The 19,288-nt window shown below is 43.6% G+C and overlaps 1 protein-coding gene across 1 annotated transcript in view; it reads left to right on the plus strand.

Annotated features, from left to right (window-relative positions):
• LOC139327144 (unconventional myosin-X-like) overlaps nt 1–19,288 on the plus strand; it is a 126,707-nt gene that overhangs the window by 68,930 nt on the left and 38,489 nt on the right. Inside the window, exons 16-23 of the mRNA XM_070956857.1 lie at nt 2,469–2,537; nt 3,541–3,623; nt 4,079–4,187; nt 4,695–4,775; nt 5,260–5,384; nt 5,938–6,052; nt 17,150–17,256; nt 18,986–19,282. Coding sequence (XP_070812958.1) covers nt 2,469–2,537; nt 3,541–3,623; nt 4,079–4,187; nt 4,695–4,775; nt 5,260–5,384; nt 5,938–6,052; nt 17,150–17,256; nt 18,986–19,282 — 986 coding nt within the window. The remainder of the gene's footprint in view (nt 1–2,468; nt 2,538–3,540; nt 3,624–4,078; nt 4,188–4,694; nt 4,776–5,259; nt 5,385–5,937; nt 6,053–17,149; nt 17,257–18,985; nt 19,283–19,288) is intronic.

The following is a 19,288-nucleotide window of genomic DNA, read 5'->3' on the forward strand; positions in this document are numbered from 1 at the left end:
TGCATACACACCACTGCATTTCAGTTGCTTAATTTGGGCTTGGTCGTTTTAAGAACTGAGATAAACACAGTGGGGAGGGGAGGGGAGGGGAGGAGAGGGAAGGGAGGGAGGATGGATGGATGGAAGGAAGGAAGGAAGGAAGGAAGGAAGGAAGGAAGGAAGGAAGGAAGGAAGGAAGGAAGGATCAGACCAAAGTCTCTTGAGATTTAATAGAAAGGCAATCCAAATTTTCTTGGCCATCTGTCAACTGCCAATGAGATGAACAAAGAAGATAAATATTAAGGAGGAAACATTTATTTAATCGCATTGGACCCATTCAGAGCTATTACCACCCGGCCGCGCAGGTGGTAATGGGAGCGACATGGCGTTTCCATGTAACACTCCTCCTGCGCGAGCTGCACTGGCTCCCGGTGGTCTTCCGGGTGCGCTTCAAGGTTTTGGTTACCATCTTTAAAGCGCTCCATGGCTTAGGACCTGGGTACTTGCGGGACCGCCTACTACCACCAATAGCCTCCCACCGGCCGGTACGCTCCCATAGAGAGGGGCTCCTCCGGGTGCCGTCAGCCAAACAATGCCGACTGGCGGCCCCCAGGGGGAGAGCCTTCTCTGTGGGGGCACCTACTATCTGGAACGAGCTCCCCCCAGAGATACGGAGGATCCCGGATCTGCGCACCTTCCACCGCGCTTTAAAGACCTTACTATTTCACCAGGCGGGCCTGGCCTAATTTTCTCCCTCTTTTATAAAAGATTTTTAATTTTTAAATATCTTTTAGTATTTTATACATTCAATTTTAAATTGGTTTTAAAAGTTTGGGGTTTTAAATTTGTCGGGGCCAAAAGTATTTAATTTGATTTTATTCTACTTTTAAATTTTGTATGTATGTGTTTTATTGTTTGGCTGTGCACCGCCCTGAGTCCTTCGGGAGTAGGGCGGTATAGAAATAAAATAAAATAAATAAATAAATAAATAAAATAAAACTTCAAAACCAGATCTGGGAATTGGCCATGGGAAAAACTTGTCACTAGAATTATCTCTATGTCTAGCATCAGCAAGTAGCATGTCCTTTGCATTTTGGAGCAGCTTACTCTTTATAAATAGCTACAAACTTAGAGGGCATTGCACTAATATAACTTTGATATTATAATGTATATTGAACAGGAACCAGTTCTGTATCTTCATTCCATGTGTCTGCTGAACAAAGAAGAGATAGGAAGATCAAGCCAGGCTAAGGAAGCTATTTTGGCTCACTGGCTGGACACCTTCTGAAGGGACACTTGATCTTTTGTGGTGGGGCCCCAGTTGCTTCTCCTCCCCAAAGGCTGCCCACTGATAACATGTGGATCTGCAGACTTTCACTAATCATGCTTGTTTCATTAGAAAAAATGAAAGGCAAAAAGCTCCACTTCAGAGCACTTGCCAAGGAGGAGATAAGAGTATTCCGAAGGGTATAGTCTCAAAGTTCAGAAAATGCCACTCATACTGTTATTAATGGAAAGAGAAACCCTCCAGGTATATAATATACTTAATTTCAACATTTTAAACTTTCTTCCCTTTCAACTTGGCTGTGTTTAGCTTCATTCATCATCAGAACTATGTGGATTTTTTAACAAGGTGCAGGGGAAGAAATCAAGCAGAACCTGAAATTCACATTTAATCTTTTCTGTTTTCCTTGGCTGGAATTCTACACTAGCTCTGTCATATGATAAAAAGGTTGCTCAGGCGATAAAGCTCAATTAGCTCTCTTCGGAGCAAAGCAAACAGAGTTCTTTCTTAAGCAAATGACCCTGAGAAATGAAAAGCAGCTAAGATGCAGTGGGTGGAAGTTAAAATGAGGTTAATAATTCAGGCAAGGATAGATTTCCTTGTTCAGTTTATTTTGTTAAAGATAAAACTTAAAAAGAAATGAAGTGGACTTTGCGGAGAACATGTTCTGAGGAATCCAGGAGGGAATGCATATCCATTTAGATGCAAAATGGACGAACAGTTTATAGCAGAGATCTTCAAACTTGGCAGCATAGCTGGCTGAAGAATTCTGGGAATTGAAGTCCACAAGTCTTAAAGCTGCCAAGTTTGGGGACCCCTGGTTTATAGGGAAACAAGCACTTATCATTCTAAAACATGCTGGCTGGGGAATTCTGGTAATTGAAATCCACATATCTTAAAATTGCAAGATTGAGAAACACTGATCTAGAAAGATCCATCCTGGCTCCTCAGAATGTGAATTCTGCTCACAGAGACCTTTGCCATGTTTCTTCTTTCAATGATCTATTTTTGGCTAAATTGTCATGGTAACTAGAGGCAATCTCCTTAAGTTAAATGGCATATCCTACGCCTAGACAAGTGGCCCTGCACCATTTCTGCAGTGTGCTGCTGTTTGCAGGTTGTGGTATTGCGAAGTTTCTGGTTAGAAAATGTTATTTCAGGTGCATCTGTGATAACAAATGTACTTCCCTCACTTTTGTTTCAGAACAACCAGTATTACATGAAGCCCCGAGTGACAGATTTCCATTTCGGGATCCAGCATTATGCTGGAGAAGTAGGTACATTTTAGCTTTATAGCTGAGAGGAAGCTGGCAGGATTCAAGAGCTTTTGAACAATAAGGCCTTAGCCTGCAATCTGCAATTCAAAGTAGGCATTTTTATGATTGCAGTGGGCAAAAGGCCAGAGTGTCTCGGATTTCTTTAATTTGAACAAATAATAGGCTTATTGAGGGCTAGTGTGCATATTAGAGTTGCTGTGGCTTAGAAGCTCTTACACATTATCGTGTTCGGGGCTTATATGCCTGCCCTTTATATCCTTATTAACTGCTGAAGGTGACATACAGTCCAGCAATGTGCAAGCTACGCTCCCTGCTTTTGAGACTGTGTAATTTGGACAGCCCTTCCTGATCTGGCACCTGTGCTGAATTAGAAGATCATGGGAATCAAAGTCCAATATATCTGGATGGCACCAGGTTGGCCGTAATGATTACTTCAAGCCACAGGTTCTTTATTCTGGAAGAAGTGGATTTTGGGCATTGTACAACAGGATCTGTGATGAGGTTTTGGTCATTACTGCCTGAAAATAGGCCATGATCAATACAGGGCAGCTTGTCAAACCATTGGTGAGCTATGGAACTGATTTATCTGCAAATGTTTGTTTTGCCTTTCCTTTGAGGAAGCATGGTGGCACATGTCTTCTTCCCCACCTGCCCCCACATTTATTTTCCCCTTATAACAACTGATTGAGACTGGACTAAGACATAACAAGTGGTTCAGACTACCATGGTGAGCCTAATGGCTGAGCTGGGCTTTGAATCTGGGTCTCCTGAGTCCCAATCCAGCATTCTGTTCAAAACACTGTGTTGGTTCGGCTACTGCAGCTGAATGAGACTAAAAAGATCTCCATTTGGCTCGATAGTCTTTTGGACAGCCACACGAATTGTTCAGCAATTTTTTCTTGCCGTGTGTATCTGCTCAAAAAAATAAATAAAATGGGGGCGGGGAGGAGTCCATGCATGGCAAATTTGGTTATTTGTGTCTAAAATTGTTACCTATAGGTCCTCTATGACGTGAGAGGCTTTCTGGAAAAAAACAGAGATACCTTTCGAGATGTCATTTTAAACATGCTGAAGGATAGCAGGTAAAGAAGCCAGAGCCATTCCCAGTGAAGCAGAATTAAGTTGCTAATGCTAAGGAGGGGGAGTAAAATATATATATATATATTATTATTTTGCATAGGGAGAGCCACTCCTTGAGTGCTCAGTAATGTAGCTCCAAAGATGGGATGTGGGCACAGGTTTCTAGCAGTCACTTGAGCCATTTAGTAGGCTGGGTACTTTGGACCTCCAGAACTTCTTCATAGCTGCTGGAAGGCTAGCTCTCCTATGGCTGGTCAGATGTCTCTGCATGTATTGGTGCTATTCTGCCCTTAAATTCTAGCACTTCACAAAGACATTCTTGATTCGCATATTATCAGGGAAGAAGGATCCATTTCCTGGTCTAAGATAGCAGAAGCACTGGCAGGTGATCTCCTGTTTTAGAAGTTAGTGTTCCATGGTGTCTCTTTCTTTCTCTTATATTTCTCTTTCCACACAGGCTGGATTTCATCTATGACCTCTTTGAAAGAGTTGCTAGCTGCAACAGTGAAGACACTCTGAAGCTGGGAACTCAGAGACGCAGGCCAACTGTCAGCTCCCAGTTTAGGGTAGGAGCAGGAAGCCCGCGAACGTGCATGTGAAAACGCCTGTAGAAACATCTCCGTAGATGTGTTTTTGTTTCTTTAAATCCAGTAAATCAGGGAGACATACCACCAAGGTAGATGAGGATTCAGATTGTAGGCCCTGCATCTTCAATGCTTCAGGCTCTGCTCTTTCATGTTTTTTAAGCTGCAAAACTTAAAAGGATTGGGAAAGGAGATGGGATAAACCAGTGAATGCAATGCAGTTCTTCTTCTGTAGATGTCATAAAAGATGTTTCAGTATCTTGCAATTGTGCTTCTATAGCAATTCCATCACGCTTTTCATGGCTGAGCATCAGCTGTAGGAAATGTTGGACCATGTGACAGCTAATGCTCAGTAGATTCTTTTTCATCCTCTCACTTTTTATTTTAACATCAGAATTATAAATGTGTCCAAGGCACTGGAGAATGATAATAAATCTGGTCCAGAGAATGAATTTCTCCAGAGAAATAACATCTGCTGCTCTTTTCCAGGACTCCTTACATTCCTTAATGGCTACTCTCAGCACTTGCAATCCACTCTTCATTCGCTGCATCAAACCAAACCTGGAAAAGGTGACGCTCTGGAGGTGGGGAATGCCAGATGAACAGGGAAGGGAGGAGGGAGATTCACCATGATTTTCAATGGCAGCTGAGTTGAAGCTTTGCTTCTCCTTTTCCTAAAGTGTTTCTCCTTTTCTGAGGGATTCTGAATTCCTAGGAGAAAAAGTTTGTGTTAGCACAACAGACACAGAAGAAAGGGCCGGTTTCTAAAAGGGCTGCTGTATGCAACAGAGATACTCTTTTAATGCCTTTCCTTTAATACATTGCGAGATAAATCTTGCATTTAAAAATTTTCCTTAAGCCTAGTGACTGTTTTGTATACCTAATTCATCTCCTCTGTGTGCGCTTGTGTGTGCATTGTACATGTATGTGCATGCAAAACTAATTAATTGAGATGCCAGGAATGACTTTTGCAATCCACCTGTCATACAAGTAAATCTTTTTTAAGTTGCCATCCCTCACATTTGGTTGGTCTCTACTCTTGGTTGTTCTTTAGGCTCCAAATCTATTCAGTCCAGATGTTGTGTTGAAACAGCTGCGATACTCAGGTATGCTAGAGACAGTGAAGATTCGGAGAGCTGGCTTTCCCGTGCGGCGTCTTTGTCAAGATTTCCTCTGCAGGTAAATGAGAGACAGCGCATTTCCTAGGAATGGGGGTTGCAGAGAAATCAAATATAATTGTTTAGAGTGACTGGGTTTCCATGGGAGAGGAAGCTTAAGAAAACTGCTTCTGCCCCATGGGTTTGAACAAACTATCTCTTTTTTCTTTCCTAAAACCAGTTAATGATCACATGTATTATTATACTCTTCTTATCTGTTCAGAGGCATTTATATACAGTATCTCTTTAATTGAAGTATGGAAAATAATTAAACATTCTTTCCTTCCCCCCACCTCTCTGAAAAGCATACTTGAACGTATTATTCTGCAATCAGGTTAAGTTTCATTTTACATGTGTAATGCTTTGCAGCCTTAAGAATTGTTGCAGTTCCTCTTCCCAGATGCCACTTATCTTGTTTAGAAAAGTTAATGGAGCCAGATAAAAGACCTTTTGCTCTACCACAGCTCAGAAGCAAGAAAGAGAACTAGACTGGGAGAGCAGCTAATTGCATCTAATGCTAGGATGTGTTGATTCACACCTGTTTCTAATTAAGACCATTTGTTTGGTTATTACAGATACAAAATGCTTTTGAAGAATTGGAGCAACCCAGACAGTGCAAGAACCACATGTACAAACTTTTTGCAGATGTATGACAACACCCAGAGAGAATGGAAGCTGGGGAAAACCAAGGTAAAACCTAGTTCCCCAAAGAAATAAATTGGGAAATGCTATAAAATAATAATAATAATAATAATAATAATAATAATAATAATAATAATAATAATAATAATAATAATACTGTTCACAGCAGTGGTGAAATCTAAAATTTGTTACTACTGGTTCTGTGGGCGTGGCTTGGTGGTGGTGGTGGTGGTAGTGGTAATGTGACTGGGTAGGTGTGGCCAATTTTTTTTTTTTTTTACTTTTAAAACCATTTTTTCTACAACCTCTTTGGCGAAGAGGTTGTTAAAAAATGCTTTCAAAAGCTCTGACGATCCCAGCTGAGTTGCCTGATCGGCAGAGACTTTTTAAAAAACTCAGCTGGGATCGTCAGAGGCATTTAAAAAAAGGAGGGGTTTTTTTAAAAGCCTTTGACGATCCCAGCTGAGCCGCGCGATCATCGGAGGCTTTTTTAATTTTATTTTTAAAAGCATTTTTTCAGCCGAAGAGGTTGTAGAAAAAGTGCTTTTAAAAGTTAAAAAAAAGCCTCTGATGATTGTGTGGCTCAGCTGGGCATGGGACGGGGCAGGGATTTTTGCTACCGGTTCTCCGAACCACCCGCCTCCATCGCTACCGGATCAGGCAATCCGGTCCGAACCAGGAGCGTTTCACCCCTGGTTCACAGTTACCTACATGTATGATGATTATTAGTTTTAGAACTTTGACCTAGCTGGGCTGTGGACCTGCTGAGCCTCACATATTTTGCATTACAGAAATCTGAATATATCTTCATTTCTTTCTCCCAGCAAGCCTCCTGAGAAGCATAACATGCACCCTGCTGATCTGCTCAAGATTTCATTGGCATGGGGTCTCTGGATTCGATTGCTTAGCTGACAAGACCCTAGAGGGCATAAAATATATTTTAAAAATAATTCAGTAAAAATCATTAGTTCAGGAGGCCATTACTCCTCTATGTGGAGGCCATTACTCCTCTAGTCCTGCATGTTACAGCTTCTTGATTCTCATCCTTTCTTTTCCTATCTTGTTCCTACCATCCTGTCACATAAGTCAGCAAGTTTATTAAACATGCACAGAGAATGAACTAAATGGGTCCAACAGTGCATTGGAGCACCAATTTTTCCCAGATTTTGCTCCTTTTCAAAATCAGTAGTAGAGCTATTCATCACTCTCTCCTGTTTCACTCTTACATCATTTCTAGTGAAATTTATTCTCTGCTGAATGTTGATTAAGGTCAGGGAGGGTATTGAAGTGCCTATGTTTGTATTTAAATTGATACTTAAGTTCCTCAGCTAAGTGCAAAAAGATTTTTGGAGATTTTTTAAATAAGAATTTTAGTAAATATTACAATTAAAAAAAGTTAAATGCAAATTTAAAAAAGAGAAAAAGAAAAAAGTGCAGAAAAGAGAAGTTTGGGGAAATGACCCCAAATATTTCAGCCATTATTGAACAGTATAAATATCTAGAAATAGTATTTTATTCATTCACTCATTCAATTTGGAGGCTGCCCGACTTCCAGAAAAGCCCAGGCAGCTGGCATCTCAAAAACAAGAAATAATAAACAAGAGAGCAGATATGTATATGTCCAGGAAAAACACTCCATTACCAAAATCTGACAAAAAGAACCACCAGGGGCTCATAAACTTCCCAAACCTCAGGTCTTGGAGCAAAGCCACATTTTTAAAGAGTTGTGGAACGACTGGAACGTGTTTAATAAAACATTATTTGGAGAGCTGACACAAAATAGTGATACAGTGCAACTAAGACAATGGGGCCAATTAGGAAATTTTTACTAAAAGGATGTAGAATAGTAGATGCAGTAGGAAGAGTGTTCTGTTTGGAGCAGAAATCTGGAAAGAGGAGAATAGAATGCCCATAATCGTAAGACATTTTTTAAAAAAATCATACAAAATCAATTCAATTCATGGAAGAGAATCAAACCTTCCATGGGAAACTAAGAGCTTCCTATGGAAGGCTTCCTTTTCTTCCATGAACTGAATTGGTCTTATCCCAAAATAAAGTTCATATTGATAAGGTCCTGCTTAGCTTTTGCAAATGTATCTCTTTAGAAAAGAATCCGAATTAACAGTTAGGGAAATGCTTGGATTTTTTTAATATAAGAGAAGGATTGGAAATCTGCCATATATGAATTGTTGGATAAATGTTCACTCTCAGTCTGCCTATTCTTTTAGCATCTAAGGAGCTGGGAAAGTTGGTTTCAGCCCAGTTAAAATGAAGAAAAATGCTTTGTATTAGGAATGAATATAGAAACCCTTGGCTATATATGTTTAATAAATAAATAAAATCAAAATTAAAATTGGGAGTTGTGTTCCAGGTGTAGCAATTATAGAATGGTGGGCAACTGTAAAATTGGACATTGGTAAAATTTGTTTTTTGATTCTCAGTCTTAAAAAAAATCAGACTGAATAAATAACCTTGAAATTTAATGAGCAATGCCTGCTGAGCTTCAGCATGTTCATTGTTATTTGGAGTAATACACTAGTATTGAATGGAAATAAAGAATAATATGCGATTTTACAGGTTCATTATACAGAACTTCCTCTGTATAAAGTACGTGCAAAACCTTCAGTATATAGATCATTCTGGGCCTAGTACAGTGAAGTTCAGGTGGTCCATTACTGGACCAACATACGTTTGTTGCATGTTTTATCTCCAATCAGAATAGAGCTGGTAGGGACCTTGGAGGTCTTCTAGTCCAGCCCTCTTCTCAAGCAGAAGACCCTATACCACATTTCAGACGAACTGTCCAGTCTCTTTTTAAAAATCTCCATTGATGAAGCACTCACAACCACAATCTGGATATGGAACATGTATGTTTGGTCCAGACTCAATATCCAGACATGGGTGTTTCAGGTCTAAATATTGAGGGTGCTGAAAAGGCAAAGCTGGCAGTGATAGGCAGGGAAAAACAGGCTATGGGGAGATTGGGAGGAGCAGGTGAATGGTTGGATTGTACTGTGCATGACATGAGGTGTAGCCAAGGAAATGGAATGAAGGTCCTGAGATGATTGGTAGAGGGACTAGTTGATGTGGCAAGTTGGAGTCTGCTGCATTTGGAATCCACTGTAAGAGAGAATAAAGGGAAAGGGAGACAGTGGGAAAATTGTTTTATGGGCTGGTACACAAGTCATTGTTAGGAGGTTGGAGGGGAAAGGAGCTTTGAGTTACTTGTCCCACAGATCTGCCCAGAACTTGTCTTGGTTTAAACCCAGAACACGAAGTTCCTGGTTTTGGTTTAGATGGACTAAGAATCTTTTGTGGCTAAATACCAAAGCCACAGTTGTATGTCATATGTGGAACATATGGAACCAGGGATTCTTCCCCCATTTTATGCATGCCTCTATGCTGCATGTATACCAGTGCTCATATTCCAGGAGGAATAGAATGCTGACTATTAAAATTAGGACAAAGGCCAATTAAATGCAATTAAGAATTCCTGCTGCTACTAGCATCACTTTCTTTATTTCACCCAACTAAAGCCTCTCCTACCTACAAAAGCCCTGTGCCAGGTTTGCTCCAACATTTTCTTTAAGAGCATTTTAGATGTTCTAAAATCTAAATCAATAAAATCACTGGGGAAACCAGTTTTGTAGGGCACTGATTAAAGAAGTAGCTCAGCAATAGCTTATGGTCCATCGGGCAGAGAGTTCTTCATTAAAGAGCTTCTAGTGTGATCCAAGAAGAAATTATAAAGCAATTGGACCTAATCAGAATAATCAAGGACATTTAGGGCTATTGTAATTTGTTTCTGTGTGTTTTCTATCCTTTTCCTTTTAGCATTAGATTGTATTTTTCTTGGGAGTAGGCAGAATTATAGCATGTTCTGCAGATGGGACTGCCTGGAGCAAACTGGAGAGCGGAGAAACCTTAGGCGTCAAAGTAAAAAGGAAATGGCTGTCTTTCTGCCTGCTGAACACTTGAAGTTAATAAATCAACCTTAGAGCCATTAAAAAAGCAGGCTCTAAGTGACTGATGCGTGGAAAAGTAGCCTTTGATCTCCCCAGCCGGAAACAATAAGATTTTCTCTCCTGTACACGTGTTCACTCTTCATGTTGCTGGACCATCTGAAAAGGACTGGCTGTCTCAGTGTCCTGCATTAATACAAAACAAACTAAACCCTTTTTGGTAGTTCTAAAGTCCAACTTTATAGGTTTCTCTTTGCATAATGAGCAAGAGGAGGAGCCATAGCATGGATAAAAGATGCTTTTCTTTCCACTGAATACTTTGTTCCATTATCTGCAGGAATAAGATAGAAGCAACTAAGGGCAATTTTAAGAAAGATATTGGCAGGTAGATAAGTCAGCCGTATTCACGGCAAAGACAATGACAGCTTACTCAATAATGCTCAGTGATTAAACAAAAATAGAGGGCACACAGCATTCTTTTTTCTCTAACATGGAGATGACGAAGTAAAAAAAAAAAGCTTTGGGTCGGAAAAAAAATCAGGAAGATTAAACTTAAGCTGCAAGCTCTTTTTTGCAGCAAAATGATCTTTCCAATCCATTTGGATTGGAACAGCACATTTATACGATTTACTTTTGTGCTAAAGGGATAGAAACATCTTTGATGTCAGTTCAATGGGATGTGACCATGATACCCTGTAGGATTCAGGAAGCCTGGAACATTTTTTAAACCCATGTGATTAATACTGGGCTGGCTCTTATAACCCCTTTCATTAGGGGAAGGCACTTGTAAGGCTTCAGCAGAGAGTAGATGAGGGGAAGGAGTGTGAGTTTTGTGGGGTTTCCGTCTTAAATTTAAATTTAGCTGGCTGTAGCTTTGACCAGTAGATACATCAGAGATTGCTCCATCTAACAGTTTGCCCAACCAGAACACCTTCCAAATCTAACCATGAAGTTCCCAGAATTAACGTGGCCATCTGTAGGTCAGCAAGACAGCCCAAAACGTTTTAAAGGAATGTGTTGTAGATAGAAGGCAACGTGTTATAGAAACATTTTTCATCCCTTTGTACTGCACACGTTATATGGGAGGAAACCAAGATTCACTCTATAAGCACAACAGGTTTTTTTCATCCTCTCTCTGGTAAGAATGCCTACATAATATATATATGCCCATATGGTGGGGTTATTCATGTATTACTTCTTTAGATATACTCTTTTTTTTAAAAAAAAAAAATTCTATTTGTCTCTATGGTGTCTCTTGTAAAAGCCTATTTTGTGCTTTTTGATAATGACTTGATCCAATGGAATTAACCATTTCCTTAAATAGAAGTAAAAACTTAAATCTGGCTGCATTTCTGCATGCTCCTTACAACATAGGAATTGGGAAAAGAAGCAATGGGCAATTGTAGCCCAGGGCAGCTCAGCCTTTCTTTTCATCAGGTTTCTGAAAAAAATGAATGGGTCTTAAAACAGTCCTGAGTTTATCTTATGAAAGTGGTCCCTTTGTTTTGGCCTAAGGAACGGGCTGAAATTTCCTCAGCATGAAACGGGCAGGGAAGCGTAGCACTCCCCTTCATGTCTTGAGGCGTTGTGAGATTGCAGGTACTGCGTCTCTGTCCAGTGAGCCTTCCAGGTGTGCCGTGTTCCGGTTCCTGCCTATGGGGCAACAGGGGGCCTGGGAAGTTATGATCATATGTGAGTATGGGTGTTGGTTTCAACATGTGCTGAGCAGGATGGGGAAAGGAGTAGGAAATGCTTCCTGCGACATGTATTCAAGGGGTATTTCTATACCAAGCAATTGTTTGGGGGAGGAAGGAAAGGGATTAGTGTAAAGAATTGTGGAGCACAGGAAAGGAAGAGGAAGGCAAGACGGCCTTTGTATTTCTCATTAGGAACAGAGCAGCTGCCAGTTGTGAACTGTGCAGGATTGAGTTTTTTTCAGAGATCAAATGAAAGTGCAACTAATCAGAGAAGCTCTGTTCTGCTTCAATGCCAGCTTTGCCATTCGCATTCTGGACTTCTCGTTTTCTTCCTTGGTAGATACATCTGCAAATTTTTTTGCTTATAATAGAAATGCTGCTACATCAGTGCATAAGCAAGAGAATATATCCAACAGTTGTGCTTTATTATGTATACATTGTTTGCATTCAAAGTTCTCTCCTCCCCCTCCAATCTCTGGAATATTTAATACTGTAGTTCATCTTATCTAATTCATCTATGCAATTCAGTTATGTGGTACTGAGACGGATTTCTCCTCAACTCCCAATACAGCTTTTGGAACAATATACATGTGACGGTGAGGTTCCTACCACTACCACCACTTTTGAGGCAAAATGGGAAATGCAGAATTCTTTCAAAGAGGAGATAGGACATAATGGTAGAATACTCTGACCGTGCTACTCTTCCTGTTTTAGAGCATTTTCAGAAGATCCGCCCAGGTTACTCTTGAGGGTCGGAAAGCCAAGTGCACAAAAATAAGGTCTCAATAAACAGACTGAGGAACGGAGTCCAATAAAGATTACCTCTCAGATGTGTTGCTAAGGTGCCATTGGATGCCTCTTTAATTGCTTCTGGAAGAAGCAAATGTGAAACACAATTGGATTTATAAGATTGAGTTCTGGAGCCTTTACCTTAAGTGAGTGTGAAAGATAAGCCATGGAAGTGACCAAAGTAGAGTTCTCTGGGGATATGCCATTAAATTATTTCATACTTCCTTAGTCCCAGAAGAATGCTACATTCAATATGTCAAGGCCTATCTATGAATTTATTGCTTAATATACCTGGTTGAATACATTAAGGTTCATTATAAGGAGCAGGTATCAGGGAGTCAATTTAGTCACCAAAAGCAGAGTGGGTGAAGAAACTATTATGGCTCCATGGAATGTGGCCCAAAGTCAACTTTTATTACCTCACTTCTGTCACACGTTAAATGTAAGATGCTTTTGCACCCTTTGTGACATTGCAAAGAATCCTGGGATTCACCTTTTAGACAGGGCATTGCTTCAGTATGGATAAAAAAATATTGGTATTTAAATACAAAGATCTCCCCACCTCCCCCCCCCCCCACTTTTCAAATAATAAGCCATGAATGAGAAGCAGGAGTGGAAAATCAATAAATTATTTCCAGGCCCTGCAATTGGAATCTTAGTACCTCATCTTTGGAATATCCACTAGGACTTATGCAATATAATTCTTTTCATTGACGTCCATTTATTTATTTATTTTATTTTATTTATTTTATTTTTGAATTTGTATACCGCCCTTCTCCCTGAGGACTCAGGGCGGTGAACAGCCAGATAAAAACATCAGATACAAATATTAAAACACATTTAAAAATATATATAGATTTGGCCCCATTAATTAAAATGATAAGCAAAACAGAACAATTAAAAAAACCCTTAAAAAGAAATTAAGCCAGCCCAGCTTGTTGAAAAAAGAAAGTTTTAAGGGCACGGCGGAAGGCACTGAGGTCATGGATTCTCCTTATCTCAGGGGGCAACTGATTCCAGAGGGTAGGTGCCCCCACAGAGAAGGCCCTCCCCCTGGGGGTCACCAGCCTGCATTGTTTGGCTGATGGCACCCCAAGGAGGCCCTCTCTGTGGGAGCGCACGGGTCGGTGGGAGGTCGTCGGAGGCAGTAGGCGGTCTCGAAGATAGCTAGGCCCTATGCCATGGAGCGCTTTAAAGGTGATAACCAACACCTTGAAGCGCACCCGGAAGACCACCGGGAGCCAGTGCAGTTCACGCAGGAGCGGTGTTACATGGGAGTACCACGCTGCTCCCGTCACTACCCGCGCTGCTGCGTTCTGGACCAGTTGGAGCCTCCGGGTGCTCCTCAAGGGGAGCCCCATGTAGAGAGCATTGCAGTAATCAAGGCGAGAGGTTACGAGGGCATGAGTGACTGTGCACAAGGAATCCCGATCAAGAAAGGGCCGCAACTGGCGGATCAGGCGAACCTGATAAAAGGTCCCCCTGGTTACAGCCGTCAGATGTTCCTCCAAGGACAGCTGGGTATCCAGGAGGACTCCCAGATTGCGAGCCCTCTCTGTGGGGGCCAAAGACTCACCCCCAATAGTCAGTGATGGAGTCAACTGACTATATCGGGATGCCGGGAACCACAGCCACTCAGTCTTGGAAGGGTTGAGCTTGAGCCTGTTCCTCCCCATCCAGATCCGTACAGCCTCCAGGCACTGGGACATCACTTCAAGGGCATTGTTGGGGTGGCCTGGGGTGGAGATGTACAGCTGAGTATCATCAGCGTACTGATGGTATCTCACCCCAAAGCCACGGATGATCTCGCCCAGCGGCTTCACATAAATGTTGAACAGGAGGGGCGAGAGGACCGACCCCTGAGGCACTCCACATATAAGAGGCCTCGAGGTCGACCTCTGCCCCCCTGCCAACACGAACTGCGACCGGTCGGAGAGAAAGGAGGAGAACCACCGTAACACGGTGCCCCCCATCCCCAACTCTTCCAACCGGTGCAGCATGATACCATGGTCGATGGTATCAAAAGCCGCTGAGAGGTCTAACAGGACCAGAACAGAGAAGCAACCCCTGTCCCGAGCCCTCCAGAGATCATCCACCAACGCGACCAATGCCGTTTCCGTGCTGTTCCCAGGCCTGAAACCAGACTGGAACGGATCCAGATAGGATGTTTCCTCCAGGAATTGCGGGAACTGTCGCGCGACCACACTCTCAAGAACCTTCGCCAGGAAGCGAAGGTTGGAGACAGGACGGTAGTTGGCCAATATTGCTGGATCCAGGGACGGCTTCTTGAGGAGAGGCCTCACCACCGCCTCCTTCAAGGCCGCGGGGAAGTAACCCTCACTCAACGAAGCGTTGATAACACCCTGGAGCCAGCCTCGTGTAACCTCCCGGGAGGCCAGTACCAACCAGGAGAGACACGGGTCCAGTAAACATGTGGCCGCACTAAGTCTCCCCAAGATCCTGTCCACATCATCGGGAGTCACAGCATCAAACTCCTCCCAGATAACATTCTCAAGACTATTCCTCGTCACCCTGCCCTGATCTACCCAGTCAGAGTCCAAGTCCCCCCGGATCTGAGCGATTTTGTCATGCAGGTATTGTCCGAAATCCTCCGCCCTGCCTTCCAAGGGATCCTCCCGCGCTCCCAGATGGAGCAGGGAGCGGGTTACCCTGAACAGGGCGGCCGGACGATTCCCTGATGACGCAATAGAGGCGGAAAAGTAATTAAACTTTGCCGTCTTTATCGCCACTAGGTAGGTCTTAATATGCGACCTTACCAGTGTTCGGTCAGATTCAGCGCAACTGGCCCTCCAACCGCTCTCTAGGCGTCTTTTCCGGCGTTTCATCTCCCTCAGTTCCTCGGTGAACCAAGGAGCCGCGAGGGATCGACACCGGGTCAGAGGCCGCAAAGGCACGACTCGATCCAAGGCCCCTCCAGCCGCCCGGTCCCAGGCAGCTACTAGGTCCTCGGCCGAGTCGTGTGCCAGATCATCAGGAATTGGCCCAAGCTCCGTCTGGAACCTATCAGGATCCATCAGGCGCCTGGGGCGGACCCATCTAATTGGGTCCGCCTCCCTGCGGCGGGGTGTAGCGGTACGAAGGTCCAGACGAAGGAGTGAGTGATCTGACCATGACAAGGGTTCCATATCTATATCCCCTATAACAAGATCACTCAACCACTGGCCAGAGACAAAAATCAAGTCTAGAGTGTGTCCCCCCCCCTGTGAGTGGGGCCATGAACTAACTGGGTCAGGTCCATGGCCGTCATGGAAGCCATGAACTCCCGAGCCATCCCAGATGTTTCACCAACGGATGGCAAGTTGAAATCACCCATGACCATAAGCCTGGGTGTATCAACTGCCACCGCGGCTATCACGTCGAGTAGCTCAGGCAGGGCTGCTGCCACACGGCAGGGAGCCAGGTACGCAAGCAGCAAGCCCATCTGAACCCCATGACCCCATCTCACGAAGAGGGACTCACATCCGACAATCTGAGGCACAGTGGTCTCCCTCGAACCAAGACCTTCTTTAATAATAACCGCCACCCCCCCCGCCCCTCCCCTGGGCTCTCGGTTGATGGTATGCTCTGAAACCTAGTGGGCACATCTCGACCAGAGGGGACACCTCCCTCCGGTCCCAACCAGGTCTCCGTAATACCTGCCAGGTCCGCTCCCCCCTCCTGGATAAGATCGTGAATGAGGGGGGCCTTATTTACCACAGACCTAGCGTTGCACAGCATCAATCGCAGGCCCAGGTCCTGAGTATCTAAGCCACCTAGTATCCGAGGGGAGCCTTGGGGGCCGGGGCGCGCAATTGCTCTCAGACAGCGAGTGCGCGTCCCCAACACATGATGTGGCCCCCTGCTCCCGCCATATCTGCCCCTCCCAGCCACCGTGCAGATGGTATTTCCCTCCGCCCCCTCCCCATTCCCTCGTGCAATGTCCTCCAAACCGGTTAAAAAACTGGCCTGAAAATTTGCATATAAAACATTGCAACCACCATCTGTTAATGTGCATGTCAAATTAAGCCCGGCTCTTGCGGGGATGGATAATTGTAGGAGGAAAAAAAACCAATACAAAGGAATACTCCAGCTCTTTTTAGCAGGCAAGAAAACGACGGAAAGACTGGCATGGAGGAGAAATGCTAATTAGCAGCGAGAAGAGGATGATTTAATTCTTAGTGCAGAAATTGGTCTTGGGAGCCTTTTTTTTAAAATGAGACCCTTCACATAATATAACCAGTTTTTCTGTGCATTCCCCTCACCCTGGTCTTCTCTCAGTCTTTATACGCAGGTGGTATCCTAAAACTGCTTTGGGAATTTTAAATGGAAGGCTCCAATTACCTTACAAAAAGATAAAGCCGTGTCAGGAAAAGGGTTAAACAAGAGTTGTAAAAGCGGTGCAGCCTCCTCCTCTCCTCCGCTTCCCTTCAAACACCCCCCCCCCCAATCCTTGAGCACAGTGCGGGGGTTGGGCTGACACTCCCTGCTCAACTTTTCCCTTGTCTGTCGGCGCTGATTCCCGAAAGGGAAGGGCTGGCGGAGCAGCGGGGACGGCTCCGCTGCAGGAGAGTAAAAAGAAGCCCTCCGTGTCTGGTTACTCTGAGCAGGCAGGCAGGCTGGCTGGCAGGCATGGGATCTGCTGGGGATTCGCTATTTCCTCTCTTTGTGTTTGACGAAACTCCTCCCCGGGGTACTAGGTTTTCCTGAAGGAGGTTCTGGAACAAAAGCTGGAAAAGGCCCGGGAAGAAGAGCTGAAGAAGGCGGCCACCGTCATCCGAGCCCACGTCCTGGGCTACATGGCAAGGTCAGTGCCTAAATTGCCTGCTGTGCTTGGCTGCGTTGCTGCTTGGCTGCCGCCGCTGCATGCACTGGATTTCCCTCCACCCCCCTTTTTTTCTTTCCTGGCCTCCCCATTCCTGCTCGAAAGCCTCCAAGTGTTTCTAAGAGGCAAAGTTAAGCCACGAGCTCTGACTTCTTCCTCTTGCATTTTTCGTCCTCCATGAAGCTGCCCTGATCTAGATCCCTGGCTTCCTTCTCTCTGCCATTCATTCAAGGTTCCAAGCACAATCTCTGCTTTGATTTGGAACAGCTCAGTATCTACAGCTCTGCCCCGTTCCTGTTTCACTCCAGGGGTCTCTTGAGAAGAGTTGTAAGCAGGGTTGTGTTTCATCCCTGCTCTGTGTCTCCTTACCTATGTCTCTATTTTTAACTTACTATGTATGGTCTCTTCTTCCATAGTGAGCTGGGCTTTGTCTCTGCTTGTTCAGGCAAATTGCAATGTACTGCATGCATGCCCATTGGGACAACCGCTTGCATTCATAGATACAGTGGTGTTATTATAAGAAATAGACGATATACCTTACAGGATTGCACATAGAAGTTAGGGCTAATTCGGTGTGATTTGTATAGGTTTGTCTTAAAAACAATTTTAGACCTCCTTAAGGTTGCGAAGAAAGAGAACAGCTTGCTGGAATCCTAGACCCCAACTAGGAAAGAGGGAAAACTGCATACTAAGGGTGGCTCTTCCTCCCCTCCCAACAGTCAGAAGCAAAATAGAAGTCTTTAGTTTTTTTTATACCTTTGGTTAGTGTACTGTTGCTTGCAACCTATAGGAAATGTACTGTTACAAAATCTATAGGAATACTTTTAAGTTTTGAGAGACAGAGCATGAACAAGGAAGAGTCAATTTTCCTTCCTTACTTCCATCTTCCTCCAGTGCATGAGACCAAGCCTTTCCATTCCTCAGTCCATCAGTTAGATGCTAGCCTCCTACTGATATTTATTTACTTGATTTTTATCCCACCTTTTTACTTTATAAGTAAGTCAAAGTGGCAAACATATCCAACACACCTTCCTCCTCCCTATTTTCCCCACAACAACAACAACAACCCTGTGAGGTACGTTGGTCTGAGAGAGAGAGCGACTGGTCCAAGAGGTCACTGAGCAGGCTTTTATGGCCAAGACAGAACTTGAACTCATGGTCTGATTTCTAGCTCTGTGCTTTAACCACTAGATCAAACTCTGGGGTTTCAGCAGGTTTTAAAATCATACCTTTATATCTTTGAGGCGAATAAGCCTCTTTGGGGGAGAGAAGTGAATCCATTTTTATTGATTAAATTAGTATTTTAAGGAAGTTTTGAGTTCTGCATGATACAGTCTTAGAGCTGCAGAACATGCCACTGTGTACTGGCCCCATTTCTGAGGACCCTATTTAGAGAGATTTAGAAACTTGAGTTTGGCATAGAGAGGGTATATTTTGCATCGGCCCAAAATTATTCCATTTGTTGTGCTTAGCAGAAGATCATATGCAGAAACTGAAAATGAATGGCAGTCTCAAGATGCAGAAACTCCATGGTGTTTGGCAAAGTTTGGGAGAATGGCAAAATAGCTTCTTGGAGCACTGTCTATATGGAAACTTGGTTGTGTTGGGTATTCAGATCAGACGTAACAGGGCAAAAGAGCAGCTAGGGAGAATTTAGGAAGAAGGGTGAATATATTGGTGTGACCTCCATACTTATATGCCTTTTGACTAGGAAGAAGTATCGAAGAGTGCTAGCCAGTGTTGTGACCATTCAAAAAAATTATCGTGCTCACTTCTGGAAGAAGTCTCTCTTGCGCCTGAAAGCCTCTGCCATTGTCCTGCAAAAGCACTGGCGTGGATGCCTAGCTCGTAACCTCTATCAAGACCTGCTGGAAGAAAAACAGAGGCAGAAAGAGGAAGCTGAGGAGCAGAGGCGAGAAGAAGAGAGGATTAGAAAAGAGGAAGAAGAAAGGCAATGGCAAGAAGAGAGGGAGCGTAGAAGGAAGCAAGAAGAGAAGGAAAAGAAAAGGTACAA

Source organism: Pituophis catenifer, unplaced genomic scaffold, assembly GCF_029215685.1.
Source record: "Pituophis catenifer annectens isolate HBS135680 unplaced genomic scaffold, rPitCat1.0.hap2 SCAF_1, whole genome shotgun sequence".
NCBI classification, from domain to species: Eukaryota; Metazoa; Chordata; class Lepidosauria; order Squamata; family Colubridae; genus Pituophis; species Pituophis catenifer.